General features: G+C 45.7%; 2 protein-coding genes across 5 annotated transcripts in view; both read right to left on the bottom strand.

Annotated features, from left to right (window-relative positions):
* The window catches only part of HHAT (hedgehog acyltransferase), a 205,609-nt gene extending 198,345 nt beyond the window's left edge, over nucleotides 1-7,264 (bottom strand). The window contains exons 1-3 of one of the 2 annotated variants that reach the window (XM_065058374.1): nucleotides 7,169-7,264; nucleotides 3,129-3,181; nucleotides 908-1,004 (exon numbers count right to left, since the gene is read on the bottom strand). The gene's annotated coding sequence lies outside the window, so the exon portion shown is untranslated. Of the gene's footprint in view, nucleotides 1-907; nucleotides 1,005-3,128; nucleotides 3,182-5,667; nucleotides 6,637-7,168 lie in introns of those variants that run through there. The other variant, XM_065058375.1, reaches the window with a different exon arrangement.
* A 1,418-nt stretch (nucleotides 7,265-8,682) lies between these two features.
* Nucleotides 8,683-18,265, bottom strand: SERTAD4 (SERTA domain containing 4). 3 transcript variants are annotated; one of them, XM_065058377.1, is made up of 4 exons: nucleotides 16,878-18,265; nucleotides 15,844-16,024; nucleotides 15,248-15,363; nucleotides 8,683-11,653 (listed from the first exon to the last, which is right to left on the bottom strand). In XM_065058377.1, the coding sequence occupies exons 2-4, from the start codon at nucleotides 16,007-16,009 to the stop codon at nucleotides 10,913-10,915; spliced, it is 1,023 nt and encodes a 340-aa protein (XP_064914449.1). In that variant the 5' UTR covers nucleotides 16,010-16,024; nucleotides 16,878-18,265; the 3' UTR covers nucleotides 8,683-10,912. The 3 variants fall into 3 exon arrangements, with proteins under 3 accessions (XP_064914449.1, XP_064914448.1, XP_064914450.1); XM_065058376.1 differs by lacking the exon at nucleotides 16,878-18,265 and adding an exon at nucleotides 16,357-16,877; XM_065058378.1 differs by lacking the exon at nucleotides 16,878-18,265 and adding an exon at nucleotides 16,174-16,333.
* Between the last annotated feature and the right edge of the window lie 5,555 nt (nucleotides 18,266-23,820).

The raw sequence follows: 23,820 nt of genomic DNA, 5'->3' as shown, positions 1-23,820 counted from the left end.
GACAAATGCAAGGATAAATGGACAGCTGGAGAAGACCACTTAGTCATGCACAGGGCTGGGGCATGGAGGTCCTTCATACTGTGCAGATTTGGCTGTCACCAAACACTTCAAAATATTTGCCATTCCTCAAAGATGTCAGAAATTGCATACAGGTACAGCTACAACAGTTCACACACAGAGCTCTCTGATCTTTCTAATCTTCTGCTGTTTCTCGAGGAAGGTTATGTCTTACAGACCTCAGCAGTATACTTTTGGCCCAAAGGAAGCACAGTGGGTCTGGCAAGCATCAAGCATTTAAAGCACTGCAGCCAGCAGCTCTCATTGACCCCCAAAACTTCTCAATCCTGCTTGATTTCTGTTTCCTCAGTACAGCTCTGGGAGGAGGAGGAAATAACAACTCCACAGGTGTCCTGCTATGGTATGTAGCCCAGAAGATCCCTTCCAATGAGTCTTACCAAGGGTTCTGCTCCTGTGCAGAGTTACCGATCTCACTGGAGGTGCGGCAGAGTGGATTATGCACCCATCCTCTGCTAAGTCTGGTATGCTTTGCTTAAATTGACCGCACTTCTTATGAAAGTGAAATTAGGATGAAAGAAAGTACCATGAGCTGTAGAAAACGGACACTGGCAATGGTCATGGTTGGTGAAGCTATATGTTTATTATAGAAAGGAACAATGCATTTTCTGAAGCCATGTTAGAAACAGGCTCGGAGAGAGCAGACCTGATGGTCCCTCCTCAAGACCCAAAGTAATTGTCATTGCAGATCCTAAGAAAGAGATTTTTCACCCAGGGGGGAAACCAACCACATTTACTGTGGCCAGACATGACTGTCCCAGTATCTGTGGCAGTGCAGTGCGAGTGCGTGGGCTGGCACTGCCCCACGCTCCCAGACCAGACAGGAGCTTACCTGAAGTTCTTGCTTTTTCGGCTCTTGCTTTTTAAAATTTCCATCAGTGCTCTTGTGTAGCATTTTGTGCTCTCGGGCTGCAAAGAAGCATTCTCTGCTGTAAAAAGAAACAGTCTGTTTAAACATTGGAGTTTTTTTTCCCCCCCTGAAATGAATGAATGCAAAGCATAGCCCAACAACATTCCCTACCACTGAATCCATTGGCACCTTTTGTGTTTTCATGGACATATTTTCCTTATGAAAACCAGTTCCGTCTTTTCTGCTGCTATGTGGAAGGCTCAAACAAATGTCAGAAAACTGACTGACAGACTGTACAGGCAAAGCAAAGAACCTGACTGTGTACAGGGGCTGTCAAGTGCACAAAGTAAACAAAAGAATAGATCTATGTAATTTTTCCTCATGAATCTCTTTCAACTGTAACTCTTATTTTAGATGTTACTTGTAAAGGAAAGCGCAAGACAATGTCAGTGTGTTTTAAATGTAAAAAGTCTCATTAGGTTTGACAAATATGTTTCTCTGATAAATTTTATTATAACTATCAGAGGCATAAAACCTAAACAACATTGTGAATTTAGTAACAGTTTGAAAGTTATGGCTTCCTAAAACTACCACAACCATTTAAGAACCATAACATGTTACTGCAATGTCCTGGTTTTGTCCTTCCCAAAAGCCTACCTCCAGCTCTTCCCCCAAGTTATCTCTGTTAGAGGCTCAGCAGCTTTCCCATCGCACGCACAGCCAGGACGGAGCTGTAGGATCTGCTGTGCTCTTTGCTCAACTTGCATCTCCCTGCTTGACGAGGATTGTGCTGAATACAAATATCTGGCTGAAGTATATTCAGGTTTTGCGGAAATGGCCACCACCATGGATGACGACAGAGCTTACACAGCTCCCCGCTGCAATACTGACTGCCTACAGGGCTGCCCTCCTAAACTGAGATTTAGTCTCCTGCCCTGCCAGGGACTCTTAATCCAAGGCAGCAGCAGAAAGAGTTGCATATGCAGGTTAGATTTTTAAATCCCTCTTTCTGACAGCATGATGCAGCTCCATGCTGCAAGCGCATCTGACAGACGTTGGACCCAGGGGAGGATCAGCTCTGAAAAACCTTCCCTGGCATATTTTTGCTCCTTCTACTTCATTCTCTGCATTTCTTCTAACTCCTGGGGTGGGTAATTTTCCTCAGCCAAAAAAACAGACAAAGGGAGGGGAAAAAAGGGAGCAGAGAGGTACGCTGCTGCGAGCAGGCAACAGATCACAATTGGGCACAGGCACGTAAGTGGCACAAAGCAGCTTATTTCACAGGCACCGGAGAAGGAAGCACAAGGTTTTGCAAACACCACAGGGTGCAGGAGGCTCTGTCTGACCTCTGCCACAGGGCAGGAGCCAAGACAGAAGGGCAGGAGCTGAGGTGGGAGAAGAGCAGATGATGCTGGGAGCACCCAGGGGACGGCACCCCGGCAGGGAAAGCAGCTTTCTGTGGGGTTCGGAACCTCCTGCACAACTAAACCGGTAAAAATCGTCTGTGCCCCCACAGTGCAGGTTTGTTGTTGGACAACGATGAAAACAGGGAAAAACGTAAAGTGCTTGCACCCACAGCCTTCTCCTTGGTAACCCACCGCCTGAGCACGGCCCTTCCACCTCTGTGTCCGCAGGGGCAGGAGGTGGCTGAGTGGGAGGCTGGGTCCACCCAGCTCCTCTGCGGTGGCCCAAGCCCATGATCCCCACGCACCCCAGTCACTCAGCTCCCACACCAAGGGAAGAATTTGCCCTGTGTCCTCTCAGGCCCTCCCACCAGCCAGGGAGAACCGTGGTCCTTCACTGTGTGTACTGGGCAGTCACGCCGACGGCTACTGGCACCTGGTTGTAGATTAATGCACTTGCAGCATTGCTATGCTCAAAACACTGAGGATTTCTATATTTGCAATTAAAGCATTCAAATTGTTTTCATTTTATAGGTGGGACAATCTATTTATTTTCATTTTGTTTTTTGGTTTTTGGTTGTTGTTTTTTTTTTCCATTTCTACCTGGAATTCAGATTTATGTATCACACAACCGAACGTGTCAAGGTATCTGAAGGCTCAAAATGCACAATGCAATACTATAATATAGCTCTTTGTTATGCTAATTATTTCTTCCCAGCTGCTCCCGCAATGAGTGCCAGCCCGACCTATCAAAGGGGAACAAAACCTCTAGGCGAGCTTTCTGCTGCAAGGTCCCTTACCTCTGTGCTTGGGGGGCTGGGGCTGCATTTCTTCCGGCACCTGTAAACCAAGCCTAGAGGTAAAACAAAACAATTTAATATTGTAGCTCCGCTGCTGCTGGGAACACAAGCTAGGAATTAAAAAGTGATACCCTCTTGACAGTCAGGTTGCCATGATTTACATTTTTCTCTCAGGTCCCCTCCCCCTCCACACGTATCTTCTCAGCACTTCTGAGCAAAGGGGAAAAACGAGGCAGTGTGGGAAAACATCCAGTCAAACCTCAGAGGCTGTGCTGAGGTTCTGATTTTGGCACCCACCAGGGTAGTGCTATGTGATCATGAAGGATTTTTAGTGTGTGGGTGTCAGATTCATGACAGCCAGAAAATGCTGTGGTTGCATTATTTAAATTAAAATTAAGTTTCCAAATAATATTTTTTTTAAAGGCTTCATATACTCAAAATTAAAAGAATAAAATTATCAGCCTGGTTGCCTTTTCTATTATTTATGTTGACACTCAGTTAAAAGAGAGTTTGTCTTGTCCCTGTGTTTCTAGAGCCTAGGAAGATATTTTATTGATAGCACATGGAAATATTCAAAGGGAAAAGGGAGCTTTGGCAGCTGGAAAGGGACTAGTGGGGGCCACTGGCAGCTTGAGAGACTCAGAGGACAACTGGGAATGCAGGGCAAGCTTGTTAGTTGGATTTCTTATTTATAATGGTCACTAGTGAAATACCTCAAAAGCTGACATTCCACTGTCATCTTTAAGCCTCAGAATTAGCAAACGGACGCTTTCAACGGGTGGATAAATTCATACAATAAAAATCCTTGTCTCAGCCTGCATGCAGAATAAGGAAAATGATCTGACACTAGCTTATGCCCTACTCGTATTTTAATATTTTCTTCACGACTGTGATGACTACACAGGCTATTTAAAAGTTTCAGTATTGGTGCAATTCTGCAATGGAGGTACATTTCAGGACTGAATTAATACCGTGCACCTTACTTCTCACAGCAAACACAGAATGAAATTTGCCACTATTACACTAATTAGTCTGCTGGTAAACCAGAATCCAATCTGTCACACAGAGGAAAGGGTCAAAGAAGGAATAATATGTATTCAGTCTCTGCAAGTAAAATGTAAGCTGCTCAAGATTTAAAAATTAGTCAAACTGTATTTTTAGAATAATAATAATGATAATATGGATAGGAACTGAGAAATGTAGGTCACTTTGGTCATACTTGTTGAGACTCACAGAAGACAAATTTAAGGAAAACATAATACTGAAAGTACATGACACTTACAGGGTAGCAACACTTAATGTGCGTGCACTGTCTGATGATTTGTAATATAAAGGGCAATTGCATTTTGAGCCAAAACCACACTATTTTATTCAAAGGAATAAATGACCCCATGGCAGCTGTATGGCTCAGAGGATGTGGCTGGTAAGTGGGGCCTACTCACAGAAATAAGTACAGAGGATTTCACCATGAAAGAGCAATGGATGGAGGCAAAAAAAATAAAAATTCACAAGAGTTTTTAAGGTTGGTAAAGGAATAGAGCACAGATTTCACACATACACTTAGAAACAGAAATAATTTTTGAGTCAGGGAATAAAACCAGATTTGAAAATAATCTGCTGCTCAACTCCAACTCCTGTGGCAGAGGCTCTCCCTAACCAAAGGGGTAAATATGTAGCCAGTCCCAGACTGTTTTGGGTGGAAGAGAGCAATTGCCATTTGAAACTTGTTCTGATTAAGAAAATGAGGCAGCAGGAGGGGAAAGACAAAACCAACAATAACCAGCTGTGGATGGTCAGCTGACAAAACCACCAGGCACAACTTCTCCAAAAATCAATGGTGTAGCTTTATCTGACACCAGCTGAGGGTCTGATTCCCCATCATCTGGCTGCAAAAGCCTCTGAACCATCAGCCAGCAAACTCCTGGAACATTTGACACCCATCATAGTTCATGCTATATGGGAAACACAAGGTGATGAGGGAACAGTGGAAGCGATGTTGTGTGGTCCCTCTGAGCTTGCTGGAGACACGCAGCCATGACAGCTACCGGCCAGTGTCTCGTGGAGGAGACACATCCACCAACCATTGTCATCCCATCACCTCCTTTGCAGTGGCCAGAGCTGCTAGTTGTTTCAGGAGGCAGCCACAGCCCACAGCACAGATGGATGAGCCTGGTGGGGTATTCAATGGGGAAAGTACCTCTGCAGAAGGCAGCACTAAATGGACTGACCTTGAGAAGACAGACCATTTATCTCCTTTCTGCAATCCCACTATGACAGATTAGATGCTATCTGCAGTAAATTGGAGAATAATGCTGTATTAATTGAGAAGAATTACTAGGCATAGAAGATAAGTTACTTTTCAAATTCAGTATCTCCCTGTCTGGGGGTTTTTGTTGGGTTTTGGCTTTTTTTTTTTTTCCTCATCATGCATACCTCTGAGTCTACACAGACCACCCATCTGTGACTTCTCACACTCCCTCATTCCTCAGAGGGGGAAACTCGAACACAGAGACTGAGAGAAGTTAATGTACTTGCCTACCTGGCCTTTCAGCTGGATCTGGTGAGAAAGCTTCGTGTACCTTGCAGTCTGCACCACTTTTGCAAAGCTGAGGAACTGAAACTCCACATTCTCCAGGGCATGCTCACTTCCTTGCTATGACTTAAAGACTAGGGAGAGCAACAACAGGCCAGCTATAGCCCCAAATGCAACCACTTACACATGATTACTTCCCTGGAGTTTAATCGAACCTTCCACACCTGACCCCAAGCCCCCTGACACGCCAAGTCCCTGACCCTGAAATGGCAAATTCATTCTGGTCTTACAGCCACAGCTGCTTTGTTTTATGCTCTCCATGGAGACTCAAGAGGAGTGAAGGTCTCATCATCCCAGGGCTGGTTTGTGCTCGGTTCCCCTGCATGGACCCGCCAGCCAGCTACACCTCGCGTTAGCAGCCTTACGCTGAGCTGGATTAACTGCTGCAAAAGCGCTCGGCACCCTGCCATGGCTGTGTTTACATTAGAGAAAATGGACCTCACAGAGACAGTTTGCAAACACCACAAGACGAACTTTCGTAAACTCCCTCGGTTTAGTCATCTTTCCCCATCTGTCAGAGGAGCTAAAGTGAGATTGAAAAAACACAGGAAATTACTGTGTATTCCAAGTAGTTGTGACTGAGCGGCTTGGCTGTTACATGGGATGCTTTGTGGAAGATTCACATCTCCCAACATTTCCAGCAAGATCCTTCGCAGTGCTTTCCCGGCTGCAATATTTTAGCAGGCTCTGCACACCCTGCCAGGAAAAGCCTCTGGGGTGCTTTGTGCAGCTGCAGAAAAACTTGTTCCAGTACTGAGGAGCCCAAAAGGTTACCTCCAAAAGCAAGGGCAGCCCCTTTCTTCCAGGCTGCAAAGCAGAGGACAGGCAGTGAAAAAGGTTATGTCTCTTTTAGAGGCTTCCCTGTGAGAGCTGCATTCACTGAATAAAATGCCAGATGAAATCCTTTACCCCACAGCAGTTTAAACCTTTCTATAATGTGACTAACTGGCTCTTTTCATGACAAAACTTAAGAAACTTCTTTTATCAAGGTTCCTGGCATGAGTAGGCAGCAATTGCATTTGCTACACCTCTGGGTATAGCCTTTATCTCAAGAAGGCAATGAAAGGGCACGAGTCAAATGTGGGCTAGAAATCACCTTCATGTCTCTGCTTCAGCCAGAGCTGTTTAATCACCAGATCCCTACCAAAGTGGCAATCTGAGCTACGAGCAGCTGGAAAGGCCATTTATCTGGGTGGGTCACACCTGGCCCGGGCCTCCAGAAAGCCACAAAGCAGCAAGAGTCACTGCAGCCTGCTTAATTTGCTGACATTCCACTTCAGATCACACTGCGCCTTCTGAGCCAGCTCCGCGCTTCCCCTGTGCAAACCCAAAGGGTGGTGGCACCCAGTGCACCGCCCCAGCAGTGTATTGTGGTCTCCACCAAAATGACAGTAAAAAGAGGATGAAGGGCGCGCAAGAAGATGAAATGTGAAAAATATCTCCTTACCGCAACTTTGCTTTGGGGTGTAACAGCTTCAGGACTGAAAGAAGCACTTCATTCCTGCGTCTCACCCTGCGTTTGTTTTCTCTGCAGAGCTGGCTGCTATGCTGGCATTGCAAATCGGTGCTAGCTGAGGCTATTGGAGTGCAGGGGGTGCTTAAGTAACCACATTAGGCTGTTTCAACAGATTAGCTAATCCAGTAAAAACAGTAGAATTTTACCAGAAGTATATATGAAGCACATTGATATTATGCTGCATGCTTTAAAAAAGGAACATAATTTTTTCAATGCAAATGAACTATGCTTTTCCAAGGGAAATGCATTACCTGGTGGAAAGCGATCCTGAAGGTAAAATGACACTTCTGTTCTTAGTGACAGTAAAATAGACCTGACAACAGTAACATCTTTTTCTGTTGCTGTTTTCCATATATTATTGAAGTACCGTTATGAGCCTGGTGAAAGGCACAGTATCTTATAGTCTTGCACTCTAGGAGAGAAGTATCTTATGATAGGGAATAAAACAATCTCCCTAAAGAGAAGCTCTTCTGCCCAGTTCTTTCAGGCAGGTAGGTCAAGTTCAGGAGCATTCATTTAGAAGGTACGCGTGAGACATACAGATAAAAGGCATGAGGATAATCCTGGAAAAATAACTATTTCTCAAAAATATGTGATACTAGCAAAATGTCCTTAGTACTGGAGTGTGCAACGGGGAAAGGGCCTATCAGGTTTATAGTCTTCACATGCCATAAATCAAACCAAATGTAAAGCATGAGATCCATTCAGGCTAGCCTATCGAGGTCTATTACATTCCTGGCAATTGGACAAGGGTGTTTCCAACTCTCTTTTCTAACATGTAACACCTCTGTCTCCTCTGAAGCAAACAGAACTCAGTGTACTCCTGAGTCCAATATATCTACTTTCAGTATTTGCTATTATTTTGTGAGGCAGGGTCCAGAGAAAGGCATAGAAGATCACTTATCCTTAGGCCAACCTTCATCAGATGACATTTCACCCCTTACATACCGCGATGTCACTCAATAAGACTGCCCAGAGCTGTAACAGGTTCATCTCTAGGTGTCCCTGGAATTGAAGAAGCTGTTGGAGAGGGGAGAGTAGACAGAGCTCTGCTGACCCACCACTTCAGCAGGTGCAAATTCAACTCAGAAGACTCTGCAATGGGTTATATGTGCAGGCTTGCTCCTGAAGGCAAAGGAGCCTCTTAGGGTCAAAAAGCTTTCATCCCCCACCAAAGGGTTTGCTGATCTGTGGCCTTGGCAGCATCTGGCCTGGCATTACCCTTGGCTGTCCGTGCAAACCCACAGAGAAGTCTGTTGCTCCTCAGTGCACCTTCAGACTGTCCTAAAGGCTTGTGAGAAGGCTGAGCTACATCCAGGACTAACCTTGAGGTGCACAGTCAACTGCAATGTGACCTCTTCAGCAGGGAGCAGTTTGATTAAATGGCATTTCCATGAGTGAGAGAGGGGAACATGGGGGAAAGGACCCAGTAGCCATTGGAAATGTAAAATTAAAATGAATTTTGGTCATTTTAATAAATATATGTCAAGGAAATTTCACTTTACTACAACAACACATTAGTATACAAGCATCTAATATTTAAGCTTAAAACATCAAGTGTTTATCAAATATTGGAAAAGAGCAGACATTACTAGACTATCTGGGTGTAACACAAGAAAAATCAGATTTTTTAAAAAATTGGTCCTTGTGGACAAATGTCTAAATGATGATCCTACTCATACACTGTATGAATGAGATCTATATTTAATATTATTTTTATTAATAAAAAAAGCTTCTTTCTTGGAGAAATCAGGTGGGATTTATACTTTCTTTGTCATTCTTCACAACAACTTGTCAGTTCCAACTCGCCTGACTACATAAAGGTTATCATTCATTTACATCCTAGATATTCTCTTTATGGTCACTTTGGCTGGCAAGGGGGGGTGGTGCGGGAAGCTTTCCCCTGTGACTACTGGCCTTAGTCACGAAAACCACCCAGGTTGCAAATGTGACTCTGGGGTGTGCACGCTACCCAAAATAACCATGGCCCAGGAGGACTCAGGCTGAGCCTGGGAGACCCAGAGCAGGAGGTCTCTGACCCAGAGCACCAAACCGGGGACAGCCCAGGGCGGTGTCCCCCCCTGGGGACCCTTGTGCCCTGCGCCGAGCTGGCCGCTCCCCCGGCACAGAGGTGAATGTCAGCCTTTGGACAAGAACCAAGTGGAGAAGATGTCACTTGGATGCAGGCCGCTGGGGAAACAGGCAGCTATTATGAGTCAGCCATGGCTTGGATGTGGCTATTTTGCCAAGCACATCCTGCCAGTTGTTATGGGGACTGTGGGAACTAATTAATTTGGTGGATCTAAGACTCAATACTCTCAGTCCAAGCCGACTAATGTCTTCTGGGCACTTAAACTGCACGCTTTTGCAAATGGTCTACCTAGGGATGACTAAATGTTGTCCTTAGCCACTGAAATCTCAGCTCATTTCTCCAAAATGTTCTGTTTTAAAATTAAACCCCTTACATTCATTCAGATAAAATCATGTTTATCGCCACATTATCAATTAACATTGTGCTTTTTGCTTTCTTGTCTTTTTTAAATCAACAGCAAAAGTCATAGAAAACTCCCGCATGCTTTTGCAATCTAAAAGAGAGAACTTATGTGAAACAGAATAAAGTATAAAACATGCCACTGGTTCATGAACTTCATTATACGAAGAAGGAAAAAAAAGAGCCCCAGCAACAGACAGTTGCCATAGAAACACTCAAGCATCCAATGCTTGTTTACAAGAGACAGCTCTCTATTGTTTCTTAAATCCCTTCCTAAGGATGGCAAATCAAAAAGCAATTGAGCATCAAAAAGGAAGAACAGAGATGTTTGAATAGGAAGTTGAACTCAGTACTTCAAAGGTTAAAGGTTCCTAATAATATTGATCCACCCTGTGGTTTGTGGTTTTTTTTTTTTCTCTGTTTAGGTTAAATCCCTGCTGTATCACTGATTTATACTTAATTTTCACACTGGCAAAAATTAAGACAAAATGTAAGGCACCAAAAAAAAACCTGCCCTGTATAACAAGCCTCATCAGTTACTACAGCCAACGTGAAAACGTGCAAGTACTCGAGCTGCATGTTGGGTTTCTGATTAAGATCCCAGAAACAGGTTATTTCTTTATGCTATGTCCTATTTTGTCAGTTGAGCAAGACGCTGAATCCAGGAATTCATAAGTGTCAGTACAAAATGTAAGGATAGTTTATTCCCAGTCCATGAAGACAGTCCTTTGTCAGAGCAAATACTGAGTTACAGGGAGCACATCACCCTTGCTGGTAGCATCAATTTGTTTACCAGACTTCTAATTCCTTGGTAAACATAATAGAGGTTCTTCTTAATTAATGGCAGACTTCTTGGGGGCGGGGATATATAAAACGATATGTTTTCCCCATCTGGCTGATTGGTATTTTCAATAGCGAAAGCTACACCATAGCTGTACAGACTATAGTGCTAAGCATTAACACAACTGCATTCTTTATGAAGTCTCCATATTTATAAATAGCCCGCTGATGCAGATCACAGAGACGCTTACACAATCTGCTCTCCAGTCATTTAAACTACACGTAGTGTTTGTGGCACGATTGTATCATTTGTAGAAAACTATAAAAAATCCATTCAAAATAAAAATTATCTTGATAGACAAATGGACGTGCTGCGCATGCTTCAACAGAGCAAGAAAGATGCCTCATATTTTACTTCCTTTGCTGCAGCATATTTTATTACTTGGTAAAGACTCCTTTTTCCTTAAGGATTTTTTCCAAGGTTCACTTATGTTGCTCTTGTCATTACATCCAGTCTCAAAATAGTCATAACATTTGCCTTTACATTCAAGAGCATGGATGCCTCTTAGAGGTTCACAGTTTAGGGCGACGCTCTCTTGCTCAGGTTCATTACCTCCTTTCTCGTCATTAAATTTTGCTTTTTCCTGATTACCGTGAGACCTGGCATTAGCGATGAATATTTCATTAGCAGGGATATGGTCATCACTCCTGTAAGAAGGGGCACTGCCAATGTCATAATCCACCTGCTGGGAACAGCTTGGCAAAGAAATGGGGGAGGAGGAGGAGGAAGAGGAGGAAGTATTTTCTGTGCTAGCGTTAACGGAGTAGGGTAGATTTAAATAGTGACTGCCACACTCTTGATAGAAGCAGCACGTGTGGAGCTTCTCATACTCCTCCTTCGCCATCCGAAGGCGTTTTCTGTATGGGCAGTCCTGAGGCACAAACCACTCTTGTGGCGAGGTGCCACCGAAGGAGCAGGCGGAGAAGCACCAGTTGTTCTGCATGATGATTTCTCCGTGGATTCTCTTCATTAGATTGTTGATGAGGACAGATCTCCGCAGGTAGACTTCAGGATCATCAATGAATTTCAGCTTTTCCAAAGACATGTAAAGAATATGGGCCCGTTCCTCAAACACGGAGATTGTCTGAAAATGCAAAAGACAAAAGACACGGAGCTGAAGGCAGGCACTTGAGTTCCAGGCAAGGAGAGAGAAAATGAAGAAAAGTAATCCCCCTGTGCTGCTACCTTTCTCATTCTCTTCCTGAGCGGTGCCTAAAGATGGCTTGGGAACCTGCTTTTTCTCAGCCACAACACAGATTCAGGTTTGGGAGGTAAGTAGCTGAGTGTTACAACATAGAGGCAATCACAGGGCACAAATCCAGCATGGGAGAGGGAAATCCAGATGCTCACACCTAGCTCTTTATTTGCACTTGTGTTTAAAACTCAAATGGTTGCACAGTTTTACTCTAGTGATGACTGGGGACTTTTTGATGTAAATGGACCTAATTCCATCATCCCCCAAAAGCTCTGAAACCAAGTGAAGGTCTCTCCCCTATAGCCTCAAGGTTTCCAAGACGTAACCAGCAGCCATTTCCTCACACAGCAAGTATCAGAGAACTTCATCCACTGCCAGCTGAAGAGGTCCTCAGGTGAGGAGGCCTCCATTTGACAACGTCCCTTATACTGTTCTTGTGTACAGAAGCGCATGGGGGAGAAGAAGGCAGGCAGAAAGCCATCCCAAAGCATCACAGCATCTGGAGAGCAGCTGTTGGCCTGTGTACTACACCCTACGCTCTCCAGGACTGGTGGGAACGCAGATAGGCAGGGACAAGGTCAGGAAATGCAGAGAGGATAGGGATTTGCAGAAATCCTGGCTCGACGCCCACAGATTTGTTCTCCCTTCCATGGTCCTTCCAGGACTCCCTTTCTCAGCACTGGCAGCACAAGCAGGTTACTGCCCCCGGGAGGCCCCGGATTCTGCCCTGTAATCGCTACCCTGGGAATCAAAATAAGAGAGGGGGCAAGGCATGCTACTGTAAGCACTATTAACTAATTTTCATTTTTAGTAAGAATTTGGTTTGCGTAGGAGGAAAGCAGCACAGCACAAAGCGAGACTGCTCTAAATCCCCCCCATCTGTGGCTTGATCATTCTTCCCTTTCCCACATGGTTACAGCATTTTTGCAGAGTGGAAGTCGTAGCTATGAGGACTGAAAGAGCTTAAAGCACAGCTGCTTTTCACATCCATTCAGCTCTCCTCAGCCCTCTAGCTCTTTCCACAGCCTTGTCCTGTCTACAAGGGCTTAGAAGCAGCACAGCGCCTCATAAAAACAAAAATTGGCTGTCTTTTCATGTGAGTTCACAGCTGAAGCTGTCCTTTGTTAGACAGAGTCATTTTCTACAATATATGAGTCATTACAAATTATATTAAGCCTACAGGTTAATTTGCGTCCTTTATACCTACTGCAGCAACAGTCCGTGAAGCTGTAAAAGCCTGGAGCAAACCAATAAGCCTTGAACTGGTGAGACTGCATGTGTAATATTGTGTCCAGTTCTGGGCCCCTCAGTTCAAGAAGGACAGGGAACTGCTGGAGAGAGTCCAGCACAGAGCCATGAAGATGATGAAGGGAGTGGAGCATCTCCCTTATGAGGAAAGGCTGAGGGAGCTGGGGCTCTTTAGCTTGGAGAAGAGGAGACTGAGGGATGACCTTATTAATGTTTATAAATATGTAAAGGCTGAGTATCACAAGGATGGAGCCAGGCTCTTCTCAATGACAACTAAGGACAGGACAAGGGGCAGTGGATGCAAACTGGAACACAAGAGGTTCCACTTAAATTTGAGAAGAAACTTCTTCCCAGTGAGGGTGCCAGAGCACTGGAACAGGCTGCCCAGGGAGGTTGTGGAGTCTCCTTCTCTGGAGACATTCAAAACCCACCTGGACCCCTTCCTGTGTAAACTCATCTGGGTGTTCCCACTCTGGCAGGGGGATTGGACTAGATGATCTTTCGAGGTCCCTTCCAAGCCCTAACATTTGGTGATTCTGTGAACTGTAATCCTTCTGGAGATACATCCTGGAGGGCCACCAGTAGGAACAAGTTGTCAAAGGCTTTCTACTACAAATGTTTGCCAACAAGCCCTCTGGAGAGGGGCTCTGGGCCCTACCATCATACCCTGTATGGGACAAGAAATCTCAGAACACAACTTTCTTTAATGGGCAGCAGAGGTAAGAAATTCAAGTAAATCTGGTGGACGTTCTCCCTTCCCCAGAGCTCAGTGTTGCAAAGTAGAAAACATATTTGTACTAAACAGAAGAAACTGGTGAGCCAGGGTTTCTGACATGGTACAGCTCTCCAAGACGATGTCTGGGACAGGTCTATCTTACCAATACCTCTACAACTGGTTTTTAAGCTGTTAGAATGGGATAAGTAACTTCCCCTTTGCGAGGAAAACAATCAGTGATACAAAAATCCAACATTCTAGCCAAGAAAAAAGCTAGCTAGTGATGCAACATGTGGAAGACATGCTCACTAACCAGAACACATTTTTCAACACCCTCAGTGCTACTTATTCATTGCTCTGGCAGCAGAAAGGACACCTTCTGAAACTGATGGCAGGGCAGTGTTTCACCTTCCTGGTCAGATACTTATTTCCAGCCAACACTATTTGTAGCTGAAAATTCTTTTGGCTACTCTAAGGTCCTCAGAAGTGAGCTCAGCATTATTGTGTGCTTCTCCTCTGTGGAAATCTCTCCACGGAAACAAGATCCCACCAGGCAGAGCTCCTTGCCCAGTGTCCCTGGCAAGGATGAGGCACCCAGTTCTCCTCTCAGATGGCTGCCTCTGCGATGCAGGTAAAGACAATGTATAAACTTGCTCTGCATCTTGATCTGCTTTAGCTTTCTGTCTCTGGGGCTCTTGTGGTACCATTGTCTCCCATAAGATGTACTTTAATTGGATTATACTGCGTCCTCTCTATTGCCAATAGCACATGGGTAGCACTGGACTACCGCAGGCCAGGGACAATCCAGCAAGGTAAGGATGGGGTCTCAAGGCACAAGCACATCACTCCAGGCATTCAATTCCCTACAGGAATAAGCCCTTGATGAACGAGAGCACAAAATCTCCCATTAAAAAAGGAAAAAAAAATTAAATGTATGTATTCACTGACCTAGGAAATATTTGCACTAATCCCTCCCTTGACAGCTTTCATTTTAAAAAATATATTCTTTCATTTACTAATCTGTTCTTTTGGAGTTATTACCTTTTTAATAAACAGGATTAAATAGTGAAGGAGCTTGTACTCACTTTCCAAATCTGTTTTTCTAGAGGATCTGTAACCCATTGAGGGTACATGGAACCTATTACTCTTTTCTCCCCTGAAAAAAGTTCTGAATGAAGTGGAGAATCATGGACCCTTTTTATTTACATTCTTCATTTTTGCTGTTCAAACACTGTTACGAGGCTGTTTCTGTAAACATGATATAAACTACCTAAGAACAAAATAATCTGAATAATAAAGTTATTATTGGCACTTCCATTTACAGTTGTTATAAACACCTTTGCTTCTTAAGCAATTTGATGACAATAAAAAAATGAATGTGACAACTATTTGTTCTGAGCAAACAGCTGGATCATTCTCCTAATTTCAGCTGAGTATTTAAGCCTTCTGGAAATGGGTCAATCGAGTGTTACTAAGCATCTGAAACTCAGAGTAAAAATAATGACTATTAGAAAACATACTTTATGTGTACAGCTGCTGAGTGGCGGATGAAAATCCTCTTCTTCCACATATTTCCTTTTAAAGTATGTGATCTTGGATGTTGTTACAGGATTTGAAATTCCCCTGTAATGTGATCCTGCGGGTAATAAATCAGATATGACAAATGACATGCGGTTTGCCGGAGGTTCTCCAAACAAAATACTTTTCATTTCCCTTCGCGCTACAGGAGAACTCCACCGCATATTTTCACATACATTTGCAGCGATCGAAAACAAACCCTCACCTAACGGAGAGCTCGCCAGGCGCCCCGGCTCGGGCAGCCGGTTTAACAGGCAGCCACGGGAAACCGCTGCCGTCCTCAGGACGCTCGGCTTCGGGAAAACTTTCCCTCCTGCCCGCGGCCGCGCAGCTGCCTTCAGCAGCGCATCCCCCGCGCCGGAGAAGCCGGGTGCGACGGCGCCCGCCGAACCCCGCGCACCTGCGGCCCCACGGGAGAGCCCCCGCCTTCAGCCCGGGCCCGCCGCCGCCCCCCTCCGCGGACAAACCTCCGTCCCCTCGCCGCTGCGGGGCCGGGTGTCCGCCCGGGGCCCCCGCGGCGGATGGGCGCGGTGCCTACCTGCGGCGGGGGGCCCGGGGGCCGGCGGGGTCGGGGCCGGCGGGGCGGCGGGGCCGGGGCGGCCGCAGCAGGGCGGCTCCCAGAGGGCGCGGTAGGCGGCGAGGTCGGCGGCTCCCTCGGCGGCGATGGGGCGGCCCAGCCGCTGCATGGGCAGCACCAGGGTCATCGCGGGCGCCGGCACCTGGAAGCGAAGCAGCGCGGTGAGCGCCCGGCACCCCTTCAGCTGACCCCTCCGCCCCGCCGCGTTCCGCCTCCTGTGCCCCTCGGCAGTCACACCTCTGTAGTCACATATATCACAAATATACGCATATCTATCTTACGTAGACATACATCTTTTTTTCCTTTTTTACGGCAGGAAAAGGATTGGAGCCTTCTTCCACAAAAGGCGCAGGGTCCCCGGCACCGGGAGTTCGTGCGCGTTGCCCCCACGCCGCCCCCCCAGCGGCCCCGCTGCCGCCCCGCTCCCGCGGCCCCGCTGCCGCCGACGCCCCGACCCCAGCGGCGCTCACACACCGGCACGGATCCGCTCACTCGCTTCCCATTCTCTCCCGGCGGTGTTGGCACAGAGCGCTCGGCACCGACGGGTGTGCGAGTCTGTGTGTGCGCGTCTGTGTGTGCCTGCGGTGCGTGTGTGTGTGTGTGTGCGCAGCGGGGTGTGTGTGTGAGAGAGAGCGCGCCCAGCAGTTCGGGATCGCGTTCCTTTCTTCTTTCTTCCCTCCCAAACGAAACAAGACAGCAGAGACTTAGGTAGTTGTTTCCACTAGCCCCGATCGGACTGAACTGGATCTGCCTCCAGTCAAAACACTGCGAGACTTAAGACAGAAAATTGGCTCCGGTTTCAAGCCGTGAGTTGCGGTCCCACCGGAGCCAAGCACAACATCGGCGGAGCAGGCGGAATATTAAGCAGGAGCGGGGACTCCAGGGCCAGCGCCAGGCTGCGAGCTGCCTCCTGCCGCGACAGCAGGCGGGAGGGGAGGGCAGGGGAGGGAGCAAACTTTCTGCGAGGGGTAAGGGGTGAGTTCATAGTCACCTACTTCTTGGCAGAGAAGCGTGGAACAATGCGCCCAGACGCGGCCTGGCCCCTCCCTCTCCTTCCTCCTCCTCTCTAAGAAAGCGGGATGTAGTTTCCCCTCGGTGCAGCCCTCCCGGAGGAAGACGAGGGCCCGAGCAAGCAGCGAGAGGAGGGGCTGCAGGTGGGCAGGTGGAATTTCAGCAAATGTTTGTGTTAGCAGCGGAGCGCTCGCTAACAAGAGGAAAAAATAAACCGCAGCAGAAGAGGGTGGAAAAATAAATCATTCACATCTGCCAGTTGTTTTCTTAAATCCTGGGAGAATGCACAAGGCTGCTACTTGATGAAGAAATGGGCTTCCAGCATGTGCTCTGTGTTCCTTAGATGCATGGGTCTGCCCCATGCTCCTCATCGGGGCAGAAAATGGGAGGTGAAGGGAAAGTCAGCTGAAATCCCCGAGCCATTTTTCGGAGTAAAAGCCACCAGACTTCACTACAATCGTGCTGAAAGATGCCTAAACCCCTTCCTCGGAGTCAATTTACCGATTATGCACTGCATATAGCCCACAGTCATTTTCTTGCAGCAGCCCATTAATGCCATCTTGCTTTTTCTGAGCAAGGAGACAATGACACATGGAATGACAAGCCACTAGACATTCCCACTGGAAGTTATCCATGACACAGACAATATATATAATTTATTCACCACAACTTTTGTTACCAGCTGAGTACCAACACATGGAAAGACTGGTCAAAACAACAAGTGGGTCAAGTCTGCTGACCTAAGAGCAGGGCCAAAAAGTGGCCCAAGAACCAGCTAAAAAGTCATATATTTTGTGGCTGAAAAGATTAGGCTGTCATTAGAAAGCACCCATGGACTGTTCTCATTAATCTGCTCGAAGGAATCACTCACAGGGAGACATCAATCTTCTCACGTTGGCATGATGTCAACACTCAGTGTTTGTCCTCGGAGAATAAGCGTTGGAAGAAATTCACTGCTGCTTTGGAAAAGTCCAGATTTCTTTACTCGTAATGAATTCAGAATCTCTTTGTGGAATTTTTTTAAGAGAGTTGGAGATTTTGACTGCATTTTTTTTTCTTACCATATTTCATCACAAGTAGGTCTTTCTGTGCTTAAGCAGAAACACACAGGAAGGAAGGAAGGAAGGAAGGAAGTGTTGAGATGCCTTCTGCACAGTGCTGCTGATTTATCTTGAAAAACTGAGTTCTCTGGACAGCCGGTAAAGTAAATGAACTGCTTCTGCTATTTACAACATGCAAAATTAATAGAGGCAGGCCAGTTAACTTCTATAAACAGCTACTGCCCATGCACATTCTCCATGTTTCCAAATTATATAAAAACAAGGCATAAATAATAGAACTTCCCTAGGAGAAAAAAAAAAAAAGAAAAAAGAAAAACAACAACAACAACAAAAAAAAAAACCCCAAAACAACCAGAAAACCAAAGCCCCAAACAAAGCTTGTAGATCTCAGCATGCATTACAAAGCTGTGGCCTATAGCAGCAGTCAGCTACAAAAAAAAGCCCTGTGTTGTAGCAAAGGAGTTGTTTCAGCACACAGAAGCTGAGAAACAGTCTGCTGAAAGGGTTTGTGACTCTCAGCGTGCTATTTGTTCCCATTTGATTTTCAGAAGCACCGGTTTCCAGCCGCTGCAAATGAGTGGGAAGAGAGCTGTGAGTACTCCACACATGTGAGGAGTCGGTCTCCTAGAAGGTAAAGGTGGACATAGCAAAACTGGAAGCCTGAAGTACAAGGTGATATTTACTGAAAAAGTGCTACCAGACCTAGCTCCACAAAAATGGCCTTCTGGCATTGCTCCCAAAGAGCCAACCTACTGTTTTTCCCCATTCAAGGTGGCAAAATCCACTCCTGAGCATCTTGCCAGAAGCCACACAGCAAATCGGTGTCAGAGCCAGAAATAGAACCGCATCTCATCGTCCTCCAGCTGTAAGCCGAACCCACTTCTATTACATTATCATATGCAATGGAGGGATTTCATCCAAAATCCTGTTTGTTTCAATGCGACTTTGCAGAACAGCACACGCATTGTTGTATTTCCATTAATGCCACTGGAAATAAAGGATGAAAGATGTACATTTGAGTATACAATACATTTACTATACAAAATTACAGCAAAAGGTTGACACTTAGGGCTGGATTCAATTTTGAAAAATCCGTTTGGGAGCCTTGTGTGGGCTTCAGTGGCATGGAAGCCAGCACAGTGCTTTATTGAACCCAGCCCTGCATCCTTAGACTACCACAATTTTTCCATTTTGTCAGCCAAACGCATGCAGTGCAAGGACACCCCGAGGCATCTACAGCAGCCTAAAGGTTAAAATGTCAAACTTTTTCCATATGCAGTTTTACACAGTAAGACAACTATACATTGCTACACTACTCCGTTTGCTGGGGTTTTCACTCACTATTCCTCCAGAGCCATTATGATGTTAATGAGAGAACCGTAATGATGCCATTCACATTATAACAAGCCTGATGTGATGTCAGTGAAAAGGGCTCTTTATACAGTTCCAGAATGCCTCTAAAAACCTAAACTTAAATATAAAATGCCTGTGACAATAATGCTGCAGGTCTTATCAAGATCAATAAGGACAAAGGGATAGACTTAAGATGGCTATTCCTTTCTTAACTCCTGGGTTTGTACCCATGTACTGCAGCCGTTTCAGTTTCTGCCATATTATCTGGACTGTTTCCATTGCACAACAACCTGACCAGAGGAGACAACAGCATTTGTACTGTACTACACGGTTGTTAACACCTGGATCACAGTGCTCGCAAAGCAAAATTGCCATCACGTTGGTAGCTGTTACCTTACTGGCATCATAGAAAACTGACTCCGCAGAATCCATCAGTGATCCCACTGCATGCAGATTGTGCAGACCTGCAGCCCAAGAAAGCAAGTGACAGCCAAAGAGAGGCACAATCACAAACCCAGACCAGTGTACATATATGAAAACCAAAAAAGACCAACTATATCACATGTGAACAATTTCAGGCAAATCTCATTGTAAACTCTCTACTCTTCATGGTTGCTGCAACAAAATTTGGTATCGCCAGCTTAGCTGAGGTAGGCAGAGCATCCTGCGGGCAAGAGCATCATGGAAAAGGGCGTAAAGGCTTGACCATAAAAGCAGATAAACATGACGTCACCAACATCACTGGCGAAGATAGCAGAGCCATGCAGTAGAGACAGTGGTGGAGCGATGGCAGCTGAGGTGGAGCTGTGACAATTTAGCACATGAAAATAAAAGATGAAATGCAGGCAAACACAGAGGAAAGGCGAAAGGTGGATTGGCTCTGACCACAGCAGGGGACAGGGAAGAGGACATCAGGAACTTGTGTTTAAATAGATCAAACTGGCTGATATGTCACCAGTTCAAGGAGGAGGAAGTTGCAGAGATGGGAGATAATGAGGGCCGTGATTTAAATGTTTATTGTCTGGATAGATATGCACAGAGTTGTAGTATGAATGAAGCAGTGGGTACAGAGGGGACACTGAATCACAGCACACTGGGGCAGCCCAATCCCAAGAAGTCAAAGACCATCCCTGTGCTCAGGGCCCTGGAGGCAAGGCAAGCAGCAAGGCTGCAAGGTGTGGGAAAGCATCTAGAACTGGCCATGCTGGATTTAAACTGAAAACTTAATTTCAAAAGCCAGAGCCATGGGTTGGGAGCAGACAGAGAGAGTGATCTCCTTCTCTTGTTGGTATAAAACAGCTGAGAACAACAGCAGTGACGCATCGCACCAGTGCAGAGTGGTCCCTGGTCTGCAGTGAGGGAGATGCTGAGCCAGAGCCAGGGACTGCAGGGAGGAGGGGAACGAGGACAAGTGGCAGCGAGACAGCATGGGCCCTGGGCAATGGTGATTTTCTGTTCCTTTGGCTGTACCTCCTGTCAGAAACATGTATAATGCCCTCTAACAGAAGCGTGATACAAGGGTTAAGTCTGGCTGAAATAACTAGACTGGTAGAACAACAGGTCTGCGTGCCAAGGGGGTCAATTCAGCTCTTCATCCTTCGGAGGTATAGATAAACTATAGACCTGCCAAGTCTAGTGATTTTTCCCTGTGTTTCTTGGCCCTCACTTCGGGGAATTTCAAGGAATCCACTGTTGTGTGTTTTTTTTCTAATTTTTGCCTTTTTTTTTTTTTCCTTCTTTTTCTAGAGCTGGACTTACTGGTTGGTGGAAAATGAATTAACTTGAAATGAGAAACTGCTTTCTGTGTCCAGATACAGCCCTTCCCTGAAAGTGTTTCAAGGGTATCTTCACTTCTCTCCTAATTTAGATTATACAGCTCCAGACGCTAGAGTGTCTCTTTCTCAAGACAGAATTCCAATCAAATATTTCTAACTTTCCTAATCCCTACGTGCTATTTTTTTCCTTTTAATGCTTTCAAGTTGAATTCTTGCCATAAAGACTTTTCAGAGCTACTTTGCCCCTGTTTGTCAGCATCCCCTGATTTCTTAACAGCATTTTTTCGAAGGAAAAAAAATGAAAAATGAAAACGTGCTTTTGAATTCTCAGCAGTTGTACTTTCTCCTGCTTCTGGTTTCTGTGAGGCAGAACTAGAGGAGGTTTATACACCAACAGAAAGAGGTTTTTATTTCTTTAGAGGTCTACGTAACCTATCAGTACTCTCGGTAGCCTATATGCAATGAACTCTTAAATGGTGGCTCTAACAGAGTTTGCCACAGAGTTTGTGCAAAACTATGAAAATGCAAGCAAATTTAAGGCTGCTTTGCCTGCCTGCTCTGGGAGAACAATAAAGCCCCATGGTATTTATTTCAGTAAGCATAAATGTTTTTTCTAGTGTTCTTAGCCAAAATGTCTCATATGCTCTCTGCCTCCACCCCGCTGGTGGCTGCCTGGCCCTGCTAGACATTGAAAGCTCCATCCAGGGAGCTGAGTTTGCAAAACACTTCAGTATCCTGGGGGTAAAAGGTGCTCCTATTGCTGCAAACCATAACTGACAGTATTTCTGCTTGGTTAACCTTGGCAGTGGGGTTTGACACTGAATAGGTGCTAGATGTTGTTATTGGGACTGAAGTCAGAGAGGAAGAGGGGTCCCAGCAGTCGGGACGGGCTGAGAAAGCAAAGCCCTTCTGGTACACGAGGCAGCTTCCCAGATCACAAGGCAACTCTCGTCACTTTTTCTTTAAACCAGGTACCAATTAAAACTGCTTCCCCACTTAACTTTCACTCCGGTGCAGCAGCGCGCACATGTCACCAGCACCATAAATTAGATGGTTTATGGGGTTAATTATGTTGCCGCCTTCACTTTGTGTCTGCTGAAGAAAGTAAACAAAACAAACAAAAAAAGTGTTTTGGAACAAAGAGCGATTTGTCTCCCACTTTGCTGTGTGCTACTTTCCACGAAGAATGAGAGCTATTATTATTCTTTTACAAGTTTCCTTCTAAGGGAAATAAACACCAAAGGTAGGATTCCAAGGAAATGACTCACAAATATTGGCAACAGGCTCCGAAAATTGGATCCAGTCTTCGCAAAAGCCTTTAGGAGAATACTAACCCTTCTTATTGCAAAATAAACTTTTCCCAGACGAGCTGTACATCATGCACGTGTGTGTGTGTGCGCGCGTGTGTGTGTGTGTGTTAGGAAGCGGAGACAGGAACAGAACCCATTTCTCACGTCTCCCCCTCTTCCCTCCGGGGCACTGCTTCTGATGCCATTTTTAGCTGGAAGCTGGAAATTTTTAATAACCGACTGAGTCATCCTCAGGAGAGGGAGGGAAAGGGATGCGCCGCACCTCGCTGTGCAGCGTGCTGCCCGCCGGCCGTCCCTGCCTGCAGAGACCCCTGCACTGATCTGCAGGAGCTGGCAGGAACCCGTCTCCTACAGCTGTAACAATGAAGGACAGAGCAGGGACTTTTTTTCCCCCAATCCCCTGACATTGCGTTGAATTCAACAGGAAAGGATCAGCCTCTAATAATCTGTTTTCAGTCACTGAGTTACCCTTTCAGATGTGCGGAAGGTAACTGTGCACCATGACTCATATTTTATTTCTTAATCAGGAACCCTGGGAATCAGGAATGCAGACGTTGAAAAATCAGACAGCTGAGCAAAATCAGTGTGGCAGGATTACCATCTGCAAACAGAAGAATCTACTTTGCATATTTATTTTTCAGCTGTTTAAAATTTTGAATCATAAATACATATTCTGTATCACTTGTAATGCACACGTTCGAAAACACTCGTGCTGTCTCATGTTGGTTTGGGGGGGGTTTGTTTGTTTGTTTTGTTTCTGACGATGTAAATCTGGTTAGACAAGAGTGACAAAAATTGCAAACCTTACACTGAATTCCTTTGTCGCTTGGTTCTACTTAGACAAGCCTTTTAAACGAAAGAAGCTGGTTCCCTTATTCATTTCCTTTGCAAATTCCTAGTTAACCACTCCAAATCAAGATGAAACAAACAAGGATGCTGGTCCACAGTCAGATTTTTTTTTGAAAGTCCCTTTACAGCCTGCCTGAAACTGATTGGCAGCCAAGTACCTACTTAAGACACTAAGGGCTGCATTAGTGGAAGTTTTGCGTCTGGTTCGAGGTCTCCAACATTGCCAGGTTGTTTCTCAAGCCTGTAATTCACTAAGTGCCCAACAGACACTTCTTCCAACGGGACCTCTAAGTAGGAACGATGTTTGTACGGACTGTCTGAGACATCTGAATTGTGCTGAACTCCAGCCATCGCTCAACCAGTTATAACCAGTTGTCAGGGTTGGGAAGAGAACCAGGATAAACCAGTGCGGTGTTGCTTTCCCGAATCTGCTGGCGGGGTGGCGCAGCAAGCTGGGAGGTAGGAGCTCATCGCGCCCCACCCCGCTGCACTGTTAATGGCCGAATTTTAGTATTCATAATGGCATGACTGGGCATTTTGGTGACAAGAAGGAGGGATCAGCTGGGAAGTGGCAGCTGC

The sequence above is a fragment of the Columba livia genome, chromosome 3 (assembly GCF_036013475.1).
Source record: "Columba livia isolate bColLiv1 breed racing homer chromosome 3, bColLiv1.pat.W.v2, whole genome shotgun sequence".
NCBI lineage: Eukaryota > Metazoa > Chordata > Aves > Columbiformes > Columbidae > Columba > Columba livia.
Note: the sequence above shows the minus strand (reverse complement) of the source record. Positions and strands in the feature narration are given on the sequence as shown.